Source organism: Anolis carolinensis, chromosome 6 (genome assembly GCF_035594765.1).
Source record: "Anolis carolinensis isolate JA03-04 chromosome 6, rAnoCar3.1.pri, whole genome shotgun sequence".
Lineage (NCBI taxonomy): Eukaryota > Metazoa > Chordata > Lepidosauria > Squamata > Dactyloidae > Anolis > Anolis carolinensis.
In genome coordinates, this window is record NC_085846.1 from 1,226,644 (window position 1) to 1,243,472 (window position 16,829).

The window sequence follows — 16,829 nt, forward strand, 5'->3', positions numbered from 1 at the left end:
GCCTCTTCTACACTGCCATATAAAGTCCAGTTGATCTGCGTTGAACCGGATTCTATGGCAGTGTAGACCGAGACCCCTTCTAAACTCCCACATAATATAGATTGTCTACTTTGAACTGGATTATATGAGTTCACACTGCCATATAATCCCGGTCAAAGCAGATCATCTGGATTTTATATGGCAGTGTTGAAGGGGCCTCATATAATCCAGTTCAAAGCAGATAAAATGGATTATGTATCTGCTTTGATAATCCAGATTACTGTATATATTCGAGTATAAGCCTAGTTTTTCAGCCCTTTTTTAGGACTGAAAAAACCCCTCCTCATCTTATACTCGGGTGAGGGTCCTGGTGGGCTTATATTCAGGTCGGCTTATACTCAAGTATATATGGTATATTTATTATTTTTCTCTATTATTATTGGTATTGCTACATTTATTATTTTACTCTATTAATTAATATTATTACATTTATTATTTTACTCCATTATTGTTGTTACTTTTACATTTATTTTACTCTATTTTTATTATTATTAATACATTTATTATTTTACTCTATTAATTATTACATTTATAATTTTACTGCATTTATTATTATTATTACATTTATTATTTCACTCTATTATTATTAAAAGGATACCTAAGGGCATTTACATTGAAGAAGATGAAAATAATGATTTAATCAGAGTTGAAGAGTCATATCTTAAATTACAGTTTGATGTAAAGATTTAAAAACATTTAAACTACTGAGGCCTCAATTAATGTAATTTTATTGGTATCTCGGCTTATACTGGAGTCAATGTTTTCACAGGTTTTTTGTGGTAATATTAGGTGCCTCGGCTTATATTTGGGTCGGCTTATACTCGAGTATATACGGTACATGGCAGTGTAGAAGGGTCCCAAAAGGCCCTTACTTTCCTATCTAGAAATGTGCTTCTTTCCATGGAAGTCTTTTGAACCTTTTGCAGCTCGGCTCTGCTCCTTCCATTGCCGAAGCTCATTTGCTCAACCACGAAATTGTGACTGCTGTTGTTGCTGTCTTGCACTGTTAGAATGCTTTTTGCATGTTGAAATACACTTCCTCCTCCTCCTCCTCCTCACCTGAGTCATTGGGGCTGTCGGAGGCAGGGCTTTGGGTGGGAGCCGTCTCGGGGGGCCTCCATTCGGGGCTGTTCTCGTACCAGGCCTCCTCATCCGCGGGCGACTTCCCTAGCCTAGAACCCAGAGAACAGAGCCCCCCATATCATATAATATAATATAATATAATATAATATAATATAATACAATACATGCATTGGTCAGACAAGCCCCCACCCCATCCGGCGGGCACCTGGGGCATCGACCTGGCATATGGATTATAATTTCTGCATAGATTTATTTACTGTGTCTATATATATAAAAGAGTGATGGCATCAGGGCAGCGGACAAGACAACAAAACTATAGGCCCCCCAACCTCGAAATTTGACAACACAACCCATCATTCACAGCTCTAGGTTGATACAACAAAAAAGAAAAGAAAAACAAAGTCCTAATTACAGGGAGAGGAATAATAGTTTTTATCCAATTGCTGCCAGTTAGAAGGCTAAGCTCCGCCCACTTGGTCTCCTAGCAACCTACTCAGCCCAGGGGACAGGCAGTTAGGCCTCACTTAGGCCTCTTCCACAGATTATCAGATTTTAACTGGATTATATGACAGTGTAGACTCAAGGCCCTTTCACATCTATATAACCCATTTAGAATCTTATATTATCTGCTTTGCACTGGATTATCTTGACTCCACACTGCCATATAATCCACTTCAGTGTGCATACTAAACATAAAGACAACCATACAACAGACATTCAATACCACCACGACCTCAACAATTTCTCACCAACACCACCAGACAACGCCACAGCAACACGTGGCCGGGCACAGCTAGTATTTTATAAAAACAATTTCTATAAAAGCAAAGAAAACACAGCTTCCAGGACTCCTTGGCCTTGAGTCATGACAGGAAGAATTACTGGGGTTAAATCCCATAGAAATCCAACCTTCCTTCCTATTGCAATGGGATTTCTAGTTTCACACCCATTGCATGGCCATGGCTTAATGCTATGGGATCCCGGGAGATGTAGATCTAAGCATGTGCAATTTTTTTGTTAGTCGCCGTAAGTCGGATCGAATTTGTTAAATTCGTATTTACGAGGCGATATCTGACACATGGTCATGGCCAGCGCCAATAACGTAAGAATCGAAACTCACCCAAAACATCATCATTTGCATTTTGTAAACCTTGAACACCTCCCAAAGTCAGTTTTGTGCTCAGCGCAAGGAAGCAAAGCAAAGCCAAAAAGGCTGGCATTCCTCTTTAAAGGAATGGCCTCTTGCCGTGAGGAGAGGGAAGCAGCAGGGAGGAAGCAGAGATTGCTGGGAAAGAGAGGGAGAAAGCATAGGATTCTGGGAAATGTAGTTTGGGAAGGCGAGGAGCCCTATGGCAGAGAATGTAAACGTCCCTGCCCTGAACTACATTGCCCAGAATTCTGCTCACGTCAGGAAGTCCCAATCAGGAACCAGCAGCCAGACAGAGTTCCAAGGGATGGTTGAATCTGCAAAGAGGAGTGCGGACTAAGTGATACTTCTAGTAAGTCAATCTCTTTGCTGGGTTTGGAAGAAATCCCTCCATGGAAGTTCTATTGGTTAATATGAGAGGCAGGCATTCCATGAGATAGCTGCTGTGATTTCTTTAAAAAGTTTTTGTCAAAACTTTGAAAAATTCCCAAAAATCAGTAGATGTATGAATTTTTCTGAAACTTGGGGGAAAGATCCCTTGTTATCTTGTCTCATTGTGTTGAAAATTCAAACAGAACACTCTTGCAGTATTTTTTTAAAAATGTTGTTTATAAAAACTGTAAATCCCCCAAAACCCATGGATGAGTGAAATATTTTGAAACGGTGGGCTGGGCTCACAGTGGACAATGTGTTCTACCATTGTAGCAAGTTTCACCCCAACAGCTGTACAAATGAGGGAGAAAAGAAGGAGCCCCTGAAGTTCCCCCACTTGCGCAAATGCTAGAATGACAGAGTGATGAAATCTCGTGACTCTTGTTATGGTAACAAAATTTTCACTCATAATACTTTAGAAAGACTTTAGAAACAAAATGCTGGAGCCCCCTAATTTTGTAATGACTTTGGAAACTTTTTTTATCAGTCACACATGCCTAGCCTTTTTTTCCCAAGAGGGCCAGTTTCTCCCCAAACTACAACTCCCAGGATTCGAATTAGAAGAAACTTTGCTAAGTTGTACAATATTAACAAATGTATTGGAACTCTGGTTGGGAGTGGCTACAGACCAATCTTCCATCCTGATTGAGGCTTTCTGATGCTAGTTTAGGGCAGAGCTTTTTGAATTCTTTGGCGTAGGGCTCCTCCCCTTCCCAAAAAGCACTGCTCCCTATTTTCATGGCTCCTAATGCCGAGACGTCATTAATTCCAGGCAGGCAGGCAGGCAGTCTTTTTGGTTTAATGGCTTTGCTTCCTTACATTTAATATGAAACTGACTTGGGTGATGAAGGTGTATTGGGAAAATATAATACTTGTATTGGAAACTATATATTGAATGTAATCATATTAGAAATAGGAATAGGAGAATATGTAATCACAAGTAGAATGTGTGCATATAGCCCCAAAATACACTTTGCCTAGCAAGACCCAGCAGAGACCAAAGTTCACCCTAAGTGCCAGAGACATATGTCAAGTGTCAACAAGAATAGATAAGCTAATGGACAAAAGACAAATTAAGGCTTTTGGGATGTCAAGATAAGACCTGGCACCATGTAGGAGTACTAATGGCTCTCTGACAAGCTAAGATAGGGGGGAATTCCTTAATTAATGGATCCCTGAGAACCTAGATAGGAATTCCTTAGATAAGGCCTAATGGAGGGTCAGAGGTCTTGAAAGAGCCTATATTTTAGGAAAATGCAAAAGTAGCTTTTAGTAAAGTGCAAAGTAAGACTTTTTTGACACTAATTGGTGATGGATAATGCCTATATGACGTAGATAGAGGAAGGCAAAAATAGTATATATTTTCTTTGTTTCTGTGTTTCTTTGTTCTGTACCTTCGCTTTCCTGATTACAGGGGAAGGTCCTTTTCTTATTGGCTATTCTCTCTGGCCACTGAGAATAAATGTCTTTTTTTCTACAGCCACCGGAATTCTCTTCATCTCATTACCTCAAACCTTTGTCTGCCATTTCATGGGGAGCCCTCCAAAATTTACAAAACTAAAATGACAAAGTATGGGGTGAGTTTCGATTCTTAAATATATAAATGCTTCAGATATGGCTTCCGACCTAAGAAAACTTCCGATTTTGTTACGATTTCTGACTCTTCCGATTTTTTTGGACATGCCTACTTTGCACAAAAAGAAAGCAGCTTCAAAAGAATCGAAAGCTGAAAATGGCTCTAAAACGGATGCTAGGTCGAGGCATGGGCGTGGCGCTCTTTTTGTGATTGCTCACTACGATGTTTATTTGTGATTGAAATAACCTCACGGAAAGATCTCTGTCTCTGGTGATTAATTGGGACACTAGGATTTCCAGAGATTTACACTGGCTAAAGGGAAACAGGATCTGGGTCGTTTCACAATGAGGGTCCCCTCCCAGCCCCCCCCCCCCGCCCTGCCCTTCCGTGGGACTCACCGTTGACCCTTCTCGCCAGGGGACCTCCATCGGCGCCAGCAAAGGAGGGCGGCCAAGGCCAGGAGGAGGAGGAGCAGCAGTGCCAGGCCCAGCGCCACCCCCACCGCCAGGCCCACCTTGCTGACCCGCTGCTCGCAGTGCGGACCGGAGAACCAGTAGGAGCCCGACTGGGGGCAGCTGGGGAAAGAAGGGCGGTCAGGCGGGCGAGCGGTGGTGGATCAACATGAGGTACAGTTTGAATGAAATTGTACGAAAGGAGTATGAATGGGGCCTCATTGGGCCGAAGACACCATTCTAAACCATTGAGGCCTGGAAAACAACCACACTCGTGGACTGTAATTAACACTTGCCAATAAGAACTGAGACAATGATTAATTGATGACATGGCTGACTTGATTATCTCTTGGTGGAAAACAACGAGTTTACATTACCAAAGACAGTGGCTCTTTGAAATTAAGGAAGTGTTTACAAGGTTCCTTTTGTCAAGGAAAAGTCAACATCTGTCCAGGAACTGATGAAGTTTCGCTGGAAAAACATCTATCACTCATTTACAACAGGCATGGGCCAACTTCGGCCCTCCCTCCAGGTGTTTTGGACATCCACTCCCACAATTCCTAACAGCGAATCCTGGGAGTTGACGTCCAAAACACCTGGAGGGAGGACCGAAGTTGGCCCATGCCTGATTTACAGCTTTGGAACAACAGCAGCAAAAATCTGAGGGACAAACAGGGTCCCTTGGGGTTGACCTCTACTCCCTCCCCCTCCCCATGGGGGCATCAGGTCTCCTTCATAAGTAGATGCAAGAAGAGGGCATCCACGGGCTCAGCAGAAGGGCAGCCAGCAGGAGAAGGCTTCAGAGAGGCTTGGCCGCCCCTTTGCCCCCCATGACCCTTACCCCCGCCCCACGCCTTGACCCTTGGGGGGCTACTCACAAGCAGGTGGGCCCCTTGGGCTGCATCTGGCAGGCGCCCTCCCCACACTGGAAGTGGTGTGGGTGCAGGCTGTTGCAGGGGGAGATGCACTGGACGCTGGTGTCCACAAAGGCTGCCACGTAATAGGCCTTAAGCTGTTCGTCCTTCACGTAGCACACATCTGAGGGAGGGAGGGAGGGAGGGTCAGCCATGGGAAGAGCAGCCCCAGCCCCATTGTGGCAAGGACCCCCACCCTCCACACACATGCACACTCCCAGGTCTGTGCAAGGTGTAAGGTGCAAGGTACAACGTGCAAGGTCTAAGGTGCAAGGTGAAGGAGTAATGTGCAAGGTGTCATGTGCAAGGTCTAAGGTGCAAGGGGTAATGTGCAGGGTGTAATGTTCAATGTGCAATATGCAAAGTGTAAGGTGAAATGTGTAAGGTGTAATATACAAGGTGCAAGGTGTAAGGTGCAAGGAATAATGTGCAAGGTGCAAATGTGCAAAGTCTAAGGTTCAAGGTGAAGGAGTAATGTGAAATGTGCAATGTGCAATGTGCAAAGTGCAAAGTCTAATGTGCAAGAAGTAATGTGCAAGGTGCAAAGTGCAAGGTCTAAGGTGCAAGGTGAAGGAGTAATGAGAAATGTGTAATGTGCAAGGTGCAAAGTGCAAAGTCTAATGTGCAAGAAGTAATGTGCAAGGTGCAAAGTGCAAGGTCTAAGGTGCAAGGTGAAGGAGTAATGTGAAATGTGTAAAGTGCAAGGTCTAAGGTGCAAGGAGTAATGTGCAAGGTTTAATATGAAAGGTGTAATGTGAAAGGGTAATGTCAATGTGCAACATGCAAAGTGTAAGGTGCAAGGTGTAAAGTGTAAGGTGAAATGTGTAAGGTTAAATATACAAGGTGCAAGGTGTAAGGTGAAAAGAGTAATGTGCAAGGTGCAAATGTGCAAGGTCTAAGGTGCAAGGTGAAGGTGTAATGTGAAATGTGTAATGTGCAAGGTGTAAGGTGCAAGGTGTAAGGTGCAAGGTTAATGTGCAAGGGGTAATGTGCAGGGTGTAATGTTCAATGTGCAGTGTGCAAAGTGTAATGTGGAAGGTGAAATATACAAGGTGCAAGGTGCAAGAAGTAATGTGCAAGGTGCAATGTTCAAGTTGTAAGATGCAAGTTGCAAGGGGTAATGTGCAAGGTGCAAGGCACAGCTCAGGGGTCTCTTTGCACCTGGCCCAAGCGCTCCTCACCCCCACGTGCCCCCACCCACCCCCTGGGAAGGGGGTGGAGCCTAAATGCTCCCACAAAGGGTCCCACCTGTCAGGTTCGGCTTGTTTGGAGTCACAATGAACTTGTTCCAGCTGAGGCAAGAATTGGAGGCAGAAGCTGTAGAAGACAAGAGGATCGGTTACAACGCAGCTGCGCCATCCACCACCGTGGATTCATGGCCCTCGTCTTCTACTATTAATCTTACTACTACTACCACTACTACTACTACTACAAAGGCTGGACGGCCATCTGTTGTGGGTGCTTTGATGGTGCTTTCCCTGCATGCCAGAATGGGGTAGGACTGGATGGCCCCTGGGGTTGCTCATTATTATTATTATTATTATTATTATTATTATTATTATTATTATTACTACAAAGGCTGGACGGCCATCTGTCGTGGGTGCTTTGATGGTGCTTTCCCTGCATGCCAGAAGGGGGTAGGACTGGATGGCCCCTGGGGTTGTTCATTATTATTATTATTATTATTATTATTATTATTATTATTATTATTACAAAGGCTGGCCATCTGTCGTGGGTGCTTTGATGGTGCTTTCCCTACATGCCAGAATGGGGTAGGACTGGATGGCCCCTGGCATTGCTTATTATTATTATTATTATTATTATTATTATTATTATTACAAAGGCTGGACAGCCATCTGTTGTGGGTGCTTTGATGGTGCTTTCCCTGCATGCCAGAAGGGGGTAGGACTGGATGGCCCCTGCGGTTGCTCCTATTCCTATTATTATTATTATTATTATTATTATTATTATTATTATTATTACAAAGGCTGGACAGCCATCTGTTGGGGATGCTTTGATGGTGCTTTCCCTGCATGGCAGAAGGGGGTAGGACTGGATGGCCCCTGGCATTGCTCATTATTATTATTATTATTATTATTATTATTATTATTATTATTACAAAGGCTGGACGGCCATCTGTTGTGGGTGCTTTGATGGTGCTTTCCCTGCATGGCAGAAGGGGGTAGGACTGGATGGCCCCTGTGGTTCTTCTTCTTCTTCTTCTTCTTCTTCTTCTTCTTATTATTATTATTATTATTATTATTATTATTATTATTACAAAGGCTGGACAGCCATCTGTTGTGGGTGCTTTGATGGTGCTTTCCCTGCATGGCAGAAGGGGGTAGGACTGGATGGCCCCTGCGGTTGCTCCTATTCCTATTATTATTATTATTATTATTATTATTATTATTATTACAAAGGCTGGAAAGCCATCTGTTGGGGATGCTTTGATGGTGCTTTCCCTGCATGCCAGAAGGGGGTAGGACTGGATGGCCCCTGCGGTTGCTCCTATTATTATTACTATTATTATTATTTTATTATTATTATTGACACAACAACATTGTATGACACATCAAACAAGATAGACATGCTGGGTTTCGTTTCACAAAATCACAAGTCGAACACTTCCCAAGCGTCTAGGACTGTGTGATGTATTTTCGGATGATGCGCGCAGATCCCAGTCGGGTGGGACAATAATTTTTTTATTTTTTTATTTTTTTTCATGTCAGGAGCAACGGGAGTTGCTTCTGGAGTGAGAGAATTGGCCGTCTGCAAGGACGTTGCCCAGGGGACGCCCGGATGTTTTGATGTTTTACCATCCTTGTGGGAGGCTTCTCTCATGTCCCCGCATGGAGCTGGAGCTGATAGAGGGAGCTCATCCACACTCTCCCCGGGTGGGATTCGAACCTGGCAGCTTTCAGGTCAACAACCCAACCTTCAAGTTACGAGGCTTTTATCCCCTTGGCCACCGGGGGCTCTGGGGACAATAATAATTGTTGTTGTTGTTGTTGTTGTTGTTGTTACAAAGGATGGATGGCCATCTGTCGTGGGTGCTTTGATGGTGCTTTCCCTGCATGGCAGAATCAAGGGGGTTGGGCTGTCTCACCTGGATCCTTTGGACATGGTGGGCAGGTGCATTTATTGGTGTCCAGCTGCTCCTTGATCTGCGCAAGGGATTGCTCGTAAGAGGTGTTGAATCCGGAGGCAGGCAGGCTCAGGTTCACCACGTGATTCACAATGATGCTGCCCGGACTGAGGGAGGGAAGGAAGGATGGATGGATGGAAGGAAGGAAGGAAGGAGAGCGTCAGCAAAGAGGTGGCCGGCATGGGAGAGGCCTCTTTCCACAGCGTGGGGTTTGCCCCACATAATAATAATACGGGCTGTGGAGCAGCTGGCTAGTAACCAGCTGCTATAAATCACTACTGACCAAGAGGTCATGAGTTCGAAGCCCGGGTCGGGTTAAGCCTCCGACCACTAATAGCCCCGGCTTGCTGTTGACCTATGCAGCCCCGAAAGACAGTTGCATCTGTCAATTAGGGAAATTTAGGGACGCTTTATGCGGGAGGCTAATTTACAACACCATAAAAAAAAACTGCCAGCAAAACATGAGGAAAGGAATAAGGAAGTACAGCCACTACTGGACGGTGAAGCAACAGCTCCCCCTGTGGCCGGAATCGTGAAGCTGGAAAAATGTTAAAAAATGCCTCTGAGTCTGTCTAATGTATGTTGTTTGTCTGTTGGCATTGAATGTTTGCCATATATGTGTTCATTGTAATCTGCCCTGAGTCCCCTTCGGGGTGAGAAAGAAGGGCAGGATATAAATACTGTAAATAAATAAATAAATAAATAAATAATAAGCAGCAGCAACTTTATGGATATCCCACCCCTTCTCCAAACAGGACTTGGGGTGGCTTGCAGAAAACGAGTCATAGTACAAAAACCAGAAGCAAAAGTAAAAAAACAAAAACAAACATAATACACAAACAGCAGTCTTAAAACATAACAGATTAAACGTAATGATATCACAATAACCTTTCTCTTCCGACAAGCTTTCGATGGGTGAAAACTCGGGGATATGTCTGTTCTTATTGTTATTTTAAAGCTAATTGTATTGTTTTAATCTATTTCTGTAAGCTGCTCCGAGCCAAATTGGGAGTAGCGGCATACAAGTCTAATAAATAAAAATAAATAAATAAATAAATAAATAAATAATGACACAAATTAAAATTTTATGTTGGGTTTAAAACCTATTGCCCACCAGAGTCAAAAGCAGTTTAAAGCCAGTTGGTATTGGTACCGCTATAAAAGCACAAACACAGTAAATTATAGTGAGCTATTTTCAAATGCCTGCTTCCACGTCCACGTTTTGAATTTTCTCCTAAAAGTAGCTAGGGAGGGAGCCTGTCTGATTCCTTTTGGGAGGGCATTCCAGAGCCGGGGGGCCATCACCGAGAAGGCCCCTCCCTCGTTCCCACCAACCACGCTTGTGAGGGTGGTGGGACTGTGAGAAGCTCCCCCCCCCCAGGGACCTTAAGCCTTAAGGTAGGTTCATAGGGGGAGGCACAATCGCACAAATAGGCTGGACCCAAACTGTAAAGGGCTTTATAAATAATGACCTGCACTTTGAATTGGGTCCGGAAACACACAGGCAGGCAGTGGAGCTGCTTTGAAAGGAGAGTAGTGTGCTCCCTGCTGTTGGAATAAAATGTCATCCTGCACTGCCTAAGTTTCTATGGTTAGATAGGAAGCCTAGAAAAAGAGTTAGGGACCCCTTCCCCAGTTCCATGCATGCTTTGATTAGGCTTCACTATTGTTTCCTCCCTCATGTCCTGTTTAGGTCAACCCACCCCTTTGATGCTTTAGAAATGTGATCTCTCCTAGGGCTTTGACGTAACTTCCCCAATTGGGTTTTTGGAATGTTTATGGCCCTAGAGAAGAAGCAACCCACGAGGCTTGGTCGCCATTCCTGCTTTGTTCCAAAGAGAGGACGCACTCTGTCCGCTCCTACCAGCCAAGATGTAGCTATCTAGGTCTTTGTTATTTTGATCCATCTATGTGTATTAGAACAGGATAGATTAGATACCATGTTTCCCCAAAAATAAGACAGTGTCTTATATTAATTTTTGCTAAGTCCTATTTTCAGGGGATGTCTTATTTTTCCATGAAGAAGTATTCACATTTCTTGTTGAACAAAAAAAAATTAACATTTATTATATATTGTACAGTAGTTGTTATCAGAAACCAGCATAACCAGACAAACTGTGAATCTTATTAAGAATTTCTTGTTACTACCAATATTTCCATGTACAACACTTTATGGTATGTACATTTACCGATCCTGCATGCTCTGGTGTTCTGTTTGGCGAGTGCCGGGCATGCTTCCAAACAAAAACTTTGCTAGGTCTTACTTTCGGGGGAGGCCTTATATTTAGCAATTCAGCAAAACCTCTACTAGGTCTTATTTTCTGGGGATGTCTTATTTTAGGGGAAACAGGGTAGTTACGTCCAAACCTTTTCTATCCATCAATGAATTTCTTTTTACCTCAATAAATGCTTTTAAACTTTAAAGCTAACTTTGCATCCCTTTGCCTTCCTGATGACAAAGAGGCCTTCCAAAACTCACACTGCGCGTAAGTCTCACTGCTGCAACTTTTACTCTGCTATTTTAATGGGAATTTACCTCATAAAGAGGGTGATTAGAGCTTAACGGCTCGTCCATTCCCAAGACCTGCAGTCAGCTCCCGTTAGAAATCTGGCTGCTGCTCTCTGCACTCATTGCAGTTTCCGAACCGCCTTCATAGGTAGCCCCGTGTACGGGGCATTGCGATGACCCATCCGAGATGTAACCAAGGCATGGACCACGGTGGCCACATCAGAGGTATGGGCACACAAGTTTTAGCTGTGCGAAAGCCCCCCTGGCCACCGCCGACACCTGAGCACCTGGCTTTAGGTGGGAAAGAATAATAGCGTTGGGTGTCATCTGCATATCCGTGTCACTGCACTCCAAAACTCAATGGCCAGGGGTCCAAGCACATATGTGGGAGGGAGGGGCTCCTATGGCTCCCACCTGACCTTCGGAGGGCTCACCTCAGAGAAATCACCTTGACGTTCAGGTACCCAATGACGTCTTCGTAGAACTTTTTCATCTGCAGAGAGAGAGAGAGAGAGAGATTGAGACCAGGGCAGGAGCAGAATGTGAATGGCAAGAACAATCAACAGCAGGCTCCTCTGAACATGCGCAGAGTGACCACCTTGGGCATCAGGCGCCCCAGAGACCCAGAGAAAGTGGGCAAGGGAACTTCCGTCTGTCCTTCGTCTCCAGAATCATCCACCAGCAGTGACTTCAAGAACAACCAGCTACCTAGATTTTCCTCTAAATCTCTGACCCAGGCGATCATGACTATTTTCGTTCGGTTATCTTCAAGATTATACTCTAGTATACCCTGGAAATCAGCTCTTTATGTCCTTTCTCCAAAATATTCTCCAAAGGCATCATCATTGTCATCACCATCATCGTCATCACCGCCATCACCATCATCACCACCATCATCATCGTCATCATCGTTATCACCGTCATCACCATCACCATCACCATCATCATCATCATCATCACCATCACCACCGTCATCACCGTTATCACTATCATTATCATCACCATCATCACTGTCATCATCGTCATCACTATCACCATCATCACCGTCATCATTGTCATCACAGTCATCATCATCACCACCATCATCATCGTCATCATCGTTATCACCGTCATCACCATCACCATCATCATCATCATCATCATCATCACCATCACCACCGTCATCACCGTTATCACTATCATTATCATCACCATCATCACTGTCATCATCGTCATCACTATCACCATCATCACCGTCATCATTGTCATCACAGTCATCATCATCATCACCATCATCATCATCATCGTAGGTATCACCGTCATCACCATCATCATCACCATCACCATCACCACCATCATCACCGTCATCACTGTCATCACCATCACCATCATCACCACCATCATCACCACCATCACCATCCATGCCTGTGACTGAGACTCAAAGCGGCTCACAACAATTTCAGAACAAAACCACTTCAGACTTCGACCTCACCTCTTTCTCAAATATGTTCACAAAATGTTTGAAGGCAGGGGACCCGTGATCCGACATACTGGGATCATATTTCCAGTTTTCCACAGTTATGTTGACGTTGACCGTGACATTCACGTGCACTGTTTGGAGAGAGAAAAAACAAGAGGAGCCGTGAGAGGGACAGGGACTGAGAGGGCTGCGCCGGCCATCTTGGTTGGGTGGGGGGTTTTCCTGGCCCCTTCCTGCAGGACGGAACGGGGTGGACTACGTGGCCCCTGGAGGCCCCTTCCAGTTCTATGGTTCCTTCTCATCTTTTTTCATGGTTTTCCATTCTTTCAACTCAAGGGGTAAACTGTGTAAATATACCCTCTTTCTTTGATTCTAAGGCAGTTGTTCTCAACTTGTGGGTCCTCCCCAGATGTTTTTGGTCTACAACTCCCAGAAATCCCAGCCAGTTTACCAGCTGTTAGGATTCCTAAGAGCTGAAGGCTGAAAACATCTGGAGACCCCAGGATGAGAACCACTGCCTTAATGGCATCCTCAGAGGTTTGTTCAGAGATCTGTTGGAAATGAGGCAAGTGGAGTGTGTATGTACCTGGGGAATAATGCACAGGGTGGGAGAAAAAAAAAACCCATGTCTGAAGCAAGTGTGAATGTTGCAATGAGCATGTTTACCATGGAGTACCCATGGAGTTTGCAAAGTCAATCAGTGAGGGTCTCTGCATAGACGTAGCCTGGCTGTATGCTTTTGAATTGTTCCTTTAGATTGTGAGAAAATGGCGAGGTAATAATCTATATATTTAAATGAGTGATAACATCATGGCGACCCACAAAACAACAAAACTACAGGCCCCCCAACCTCGAAATTTGACAACAAAACCCATCATCCATGCCTCTAGGTTGATACAACAAAAAGAAAAGAAAAATAAAGTCCTAATGAGAGAGAGAGGAATAATTGTTTTTATCCAATTGCTGCCAGTTTGAAGGCTAAGCTCCGCCCACTTGGTCTTCTAGCAACCAACTCAGCCAAAGGACAGCCAGGGTTCAGTTAGGGGACAGGCAGATTTAGGCCTCACTTAGGCTTCTTCCACAGATAATCTAATTTGCACTGGATTATATGGCAGTGTAGACTCAAGGCCCTTCCACACAGCTATATAACCCATTTATAATCTTATATTATCTGCTTTGCACTGGATTATCTTGAGTCCACACTACCATATAATCCACTTCAGTGTGCATTTTATATAGCTGTGTAGAAGGAGCCTCATATAATCCAGTTCTAAGCAGATAATATAAGATTATCAATATACAATATACAATTCCTCAATACTTTATTTCCCATACCACCATACTTCGCCACAGCAACGCGTGGCCGGGCACAGCTAGTAACAATAATAATTACTCTGGCACAAGGCAGTCAAGGGGGTCCCAGTGGTGATGGGCACACTGGGTGCCGTGCCTAAAGACCTTGGCCTGCACTTGAAAACAATCAGCGCTGACAAAATGTCCAGCTGTCATCTGCAAAAGGCCACCCTACCGGGATCCGCACACATTATTCTCCTATACATCACATAGTCCTACACACTTGGGAAGATGTTAGGGATTCTTCTTCAGAAGAGGAAGGGGAGCATGAAAGTGTTCATGAATCTGAGGGTGAGTTGGAGGAGGAGATTTTGCAAGTACCCTCATTTCAGGAGAGGCGAAAGGAAACAGAGCAGAGACGTCGTTCAGCTAGAAGAGCTTCCAGAAATGCAGCCGAGTAATGAGGAACTGCCCTAGCTGCTGTGAGGGGACTCAGGGCTATAAAGCCGAAGCAGGTGCAGCCAGCTCTTGCTGGTAACAAACTGACTCTAATGCCTTTGCTCCCCGTGTGCCTGCTCCAAGTCTGCATCTGGATTTATTGCTGTTTCTTTGCCTGAAGTAAGACTGCTATTTGATTTGAGAGTTTATCAGAGACTGTGCTTGCCCGATGACTTCCTTGCTTCCATTTGCATTATTCCACTGAGTTTGCTGTACTTTATGTTCTGCTGAAGTAAAACAATTTTCATGTACTTACCACAGTATTTTAAGGCTGTTTTGAAAGACAAAACAGGACAGAAGTGTCCGATGTGTGATACAATCTAATACATAGTCATCCTGTTTGCTGTGGACTCATCTTGTTGTGTTTCAAATAACAACAACAACAATGGAAACTAGGTACCATACAGGTGACTTACCTAAGGGGAATGTATTCTGCACCTGCTCGCAGTGCTGTCCAGTGTAAGGGGTGAAGCACTGGCAGTGATCCCCGACAGGGACCCCGTTCTTGCACCAAGGGGGCGCTGTGGTCGAGGAAGCTTCCGGAAGCAAAGAAGAATAAACAAGGGTTTAGAAAGGACACTGTGAGGAACGATTCATATAAAAGTTGCCCCAAAACCCAGACACCCCCCCCCAGACATCATGTCTAGATCCAGAATTCCCCTGGCCTATATTAAGGAAGTTGGGGAGGTGGGAATAGGGAAATGGTCTCTCAAAGGACATTTGGAGGGAATTTGGAAGGTCATAGGAGAGAAATCCGTTAACAGCTTCTGGGGATCACCCACTTCCCTTCCTCAGAAAAAATGCATTTCCCAGAATAAAGGAAAAGGCAAGTTAAGCAGTCATCAGTGGCCAGGGTCCAGCATTTTCTGTGGCTGAGAAGGGAGACGTGGCTCTGGGGGGAACGCCAGGGTTACGGAGGACATTGACAGTGTCATGGAGAGACTGAAAGTTCATGCTCACCAGGAGGAGTGGAGCTCTGCTTCGTGGAGGTGCTTGGAGAAACAGTTGTGGAAGGGGACGAGGTGGAGACTGTTATATTTCCATGAGAAGTGGATGGCAAGTGGCTGGTTTGGATGGCCGGGGACATGGCTCTCGACGTGGTGGAGCTGTTAATGGTAGAAGAGCTAGAAGGTAGAAATACTGTTTTGGTTGACTCAGAAAACGAAGTTGTCCCCACTGTGGTACTCTTGGAAGGAACAGAAGGAACCACTGCATGATGGGAGGTGGAGGTTGGTTCAGAAGTGGTGGTGGATTTCTTAGAGATGAAAGTGGAAGTCACAGAAGTGTATTCCTTGGAAGTCAGTGCAAAAGGAGTGGATGTGCTTGGTGGGGGACTGGAGGAGGACGTTGATGCCTTGCTGATGGGTATCTCTGATGACATACTGGAATGAGTGGCGGTACTTTCCGTGTGGTTGGAGATAGGGATTGCAGTCACAGTGGTGGGTCCCGCAGATGTGGTATTCGGAGAGTTGGTGTTATTTGTCATGTCGTTAGAAGTAGGGAGTGCTGTCACGGTGGTATGCGAGGCCTCTGATGTGGCATTTGGAAAGTTAGCTGCACTTTCGGTGTGATGAGACGTAGGGAGTGCTGTCACGGTGGTGTGCGAGGCCTCGGATGTGGCATTCGGAGAGGTGACTGCACTTTCGGTGTGATGAGACGTAGGGAGTGCTGTCACGCTGATGTGCGAGGCCTCGGATGTGGCATTCGGAGAGGTGGCTGCACTTTCGGTGTGATGAGACGTAGGGAGTGCTGTCACGGTGGTGTGCGAGGCCTCGGATGTGGCATTCGGAGAGGTGGCTGCACTTTCGGTGTGATGAGACGTAGGGAGTGCTGTCACGGTGGTGTGCGAGGCCTCGGATGTGGCATTCGGGGAGGTGGCTGCACTTTCGGTGTGATGAGACGTAGGGAGTGCTGTCACGGTGGTGTGCGAGGCCTCGGATGTGGCATTCGGAGAGGTGGCTGCACTTTCGGTGTGATGAGACGTAGGGAGTGCTGTCACGGTGGTGTGCGAGGCCTCGGATGTGGCATTCGGAGAGGTGGCTGCACTTTCGGTGTGATGGGACGTAGAGAGTGCTGTCACGGTGGTGTGCGAGGCCTCGGATGTGGCATTCGGAGAGGTGGCTGCACTTTCGGTGTGATGAGACGTAGGGAGTGCTGTCACGGTGGTGTGCGAGGCCTCGGATGTGGCATTAGGAGAGGTGGCTGCACTTTCGGTGTGACGAGACGTAGGGAGTGCTGTCACGGTGGTGTGCGAGGCCTCGGATGTGGCATTCGGAGAGGTG

General features: G+C 45.3%; 3 protein-coding genes across 3 annotated transcripts in view; all 3 read right to left on the reverse strand.

Moving 5' to 3' along the window:
- The window catches only part of LOC103281826 (mucin-3A), a 13,784-nt gene extending 1,861 nt beyond the window's left edge, over window positions 1-11,923 (reverse strand). Inside the window, exons 1-6 of the mRNA XM_008124089.3 lie at window positions 11,732-11,923; window positions 8,750-8,895; window positions 6,892-6,960; window positions 5,608-5,767; window positions 4,676-4,852; window positions 1,099-1,211 (exon numbers count right to left, since the gene is read on the reverse strand). Of these exons, the coding sequence (XP_008122296.1) occupies window positions 1,099-1,211; window positions 4,676-4,852; window positions 5,608-5,767; window positions 6,892-6,960; window positions 8,750-8,895; window positions 11,732-11,790 (724 nt within the window). The 5' untranslated portion in view covers window positions 11,791-11,923. The remainder of the gene's footprint in view (window positions 1-1,098; window positions 1,212-4,675; window positions 4,853-5,607; window positions 5,768-6,891; window positions 6,961-8,749; window positions 8,896-11,731) is intronic.
- Window positions 11,924-12,735: 812 nt separating this feature from the next.
- On the reverse strand, window positions 12,736-16,321 carry LOC134292366 (uncharacterized). The gene is made up of 3 exons (XM_062957022.1): window positions 15,508-16,321; window positions 14,964-15,083; window positions 12,736-12,887 (listed from the first exon to the last, which is right to left on the reverse strand). Exons 1-3 carry the CDS (start codon window positions 16,031-16,033, stop codon window positions 12,736-12,738), a joined length of 798 nt encoding a protein of 265 aa, XP_062813092.1. The 5' UTR covers window positions 16,034-16,321.
- Window positions 16,038-16,829, reverse strand: part of LOC134292367 (mucin-2-like) — a 58,407-nt gene continuing 57,615 nt past the window's right edge. Inside the window, exon 5 of the mRNA XM_062957025.1 lies at window positions 16,038-16,077. Within this exon, the coding sequence (XP_062813095.1) occupies window positions 16,038-16,077 (40 nt within the window). The remainder of the gene's footprint in view (window positions 16,078-16,829) is intronic.

Excerpts from the sequence above, each read along its gene's own strand:
- LOC134292366 (XM_062957022.1), bottom strand. The coding sequence starts at position 16,033 with ATGACAAATAACACCAACTCTCCGAATACCACATCTGCGGGACCCACC. Across the intron at positions 15,084-15,507 it reads GCAGAGCTCCACTCCTCCTG|CTTCCTCGACCACAGCGCCC; the intron begins GTGAGCATGAAC and ends TGCTTCCGGAAG. Across the intron at positions 12,888-14,963 it reads GCAGAATACATTCCCCTTAG|TGCACGTGAATGTCACGGTC; the intron begins GTAAGTCACCTG and ends CTCTCCAAACAG.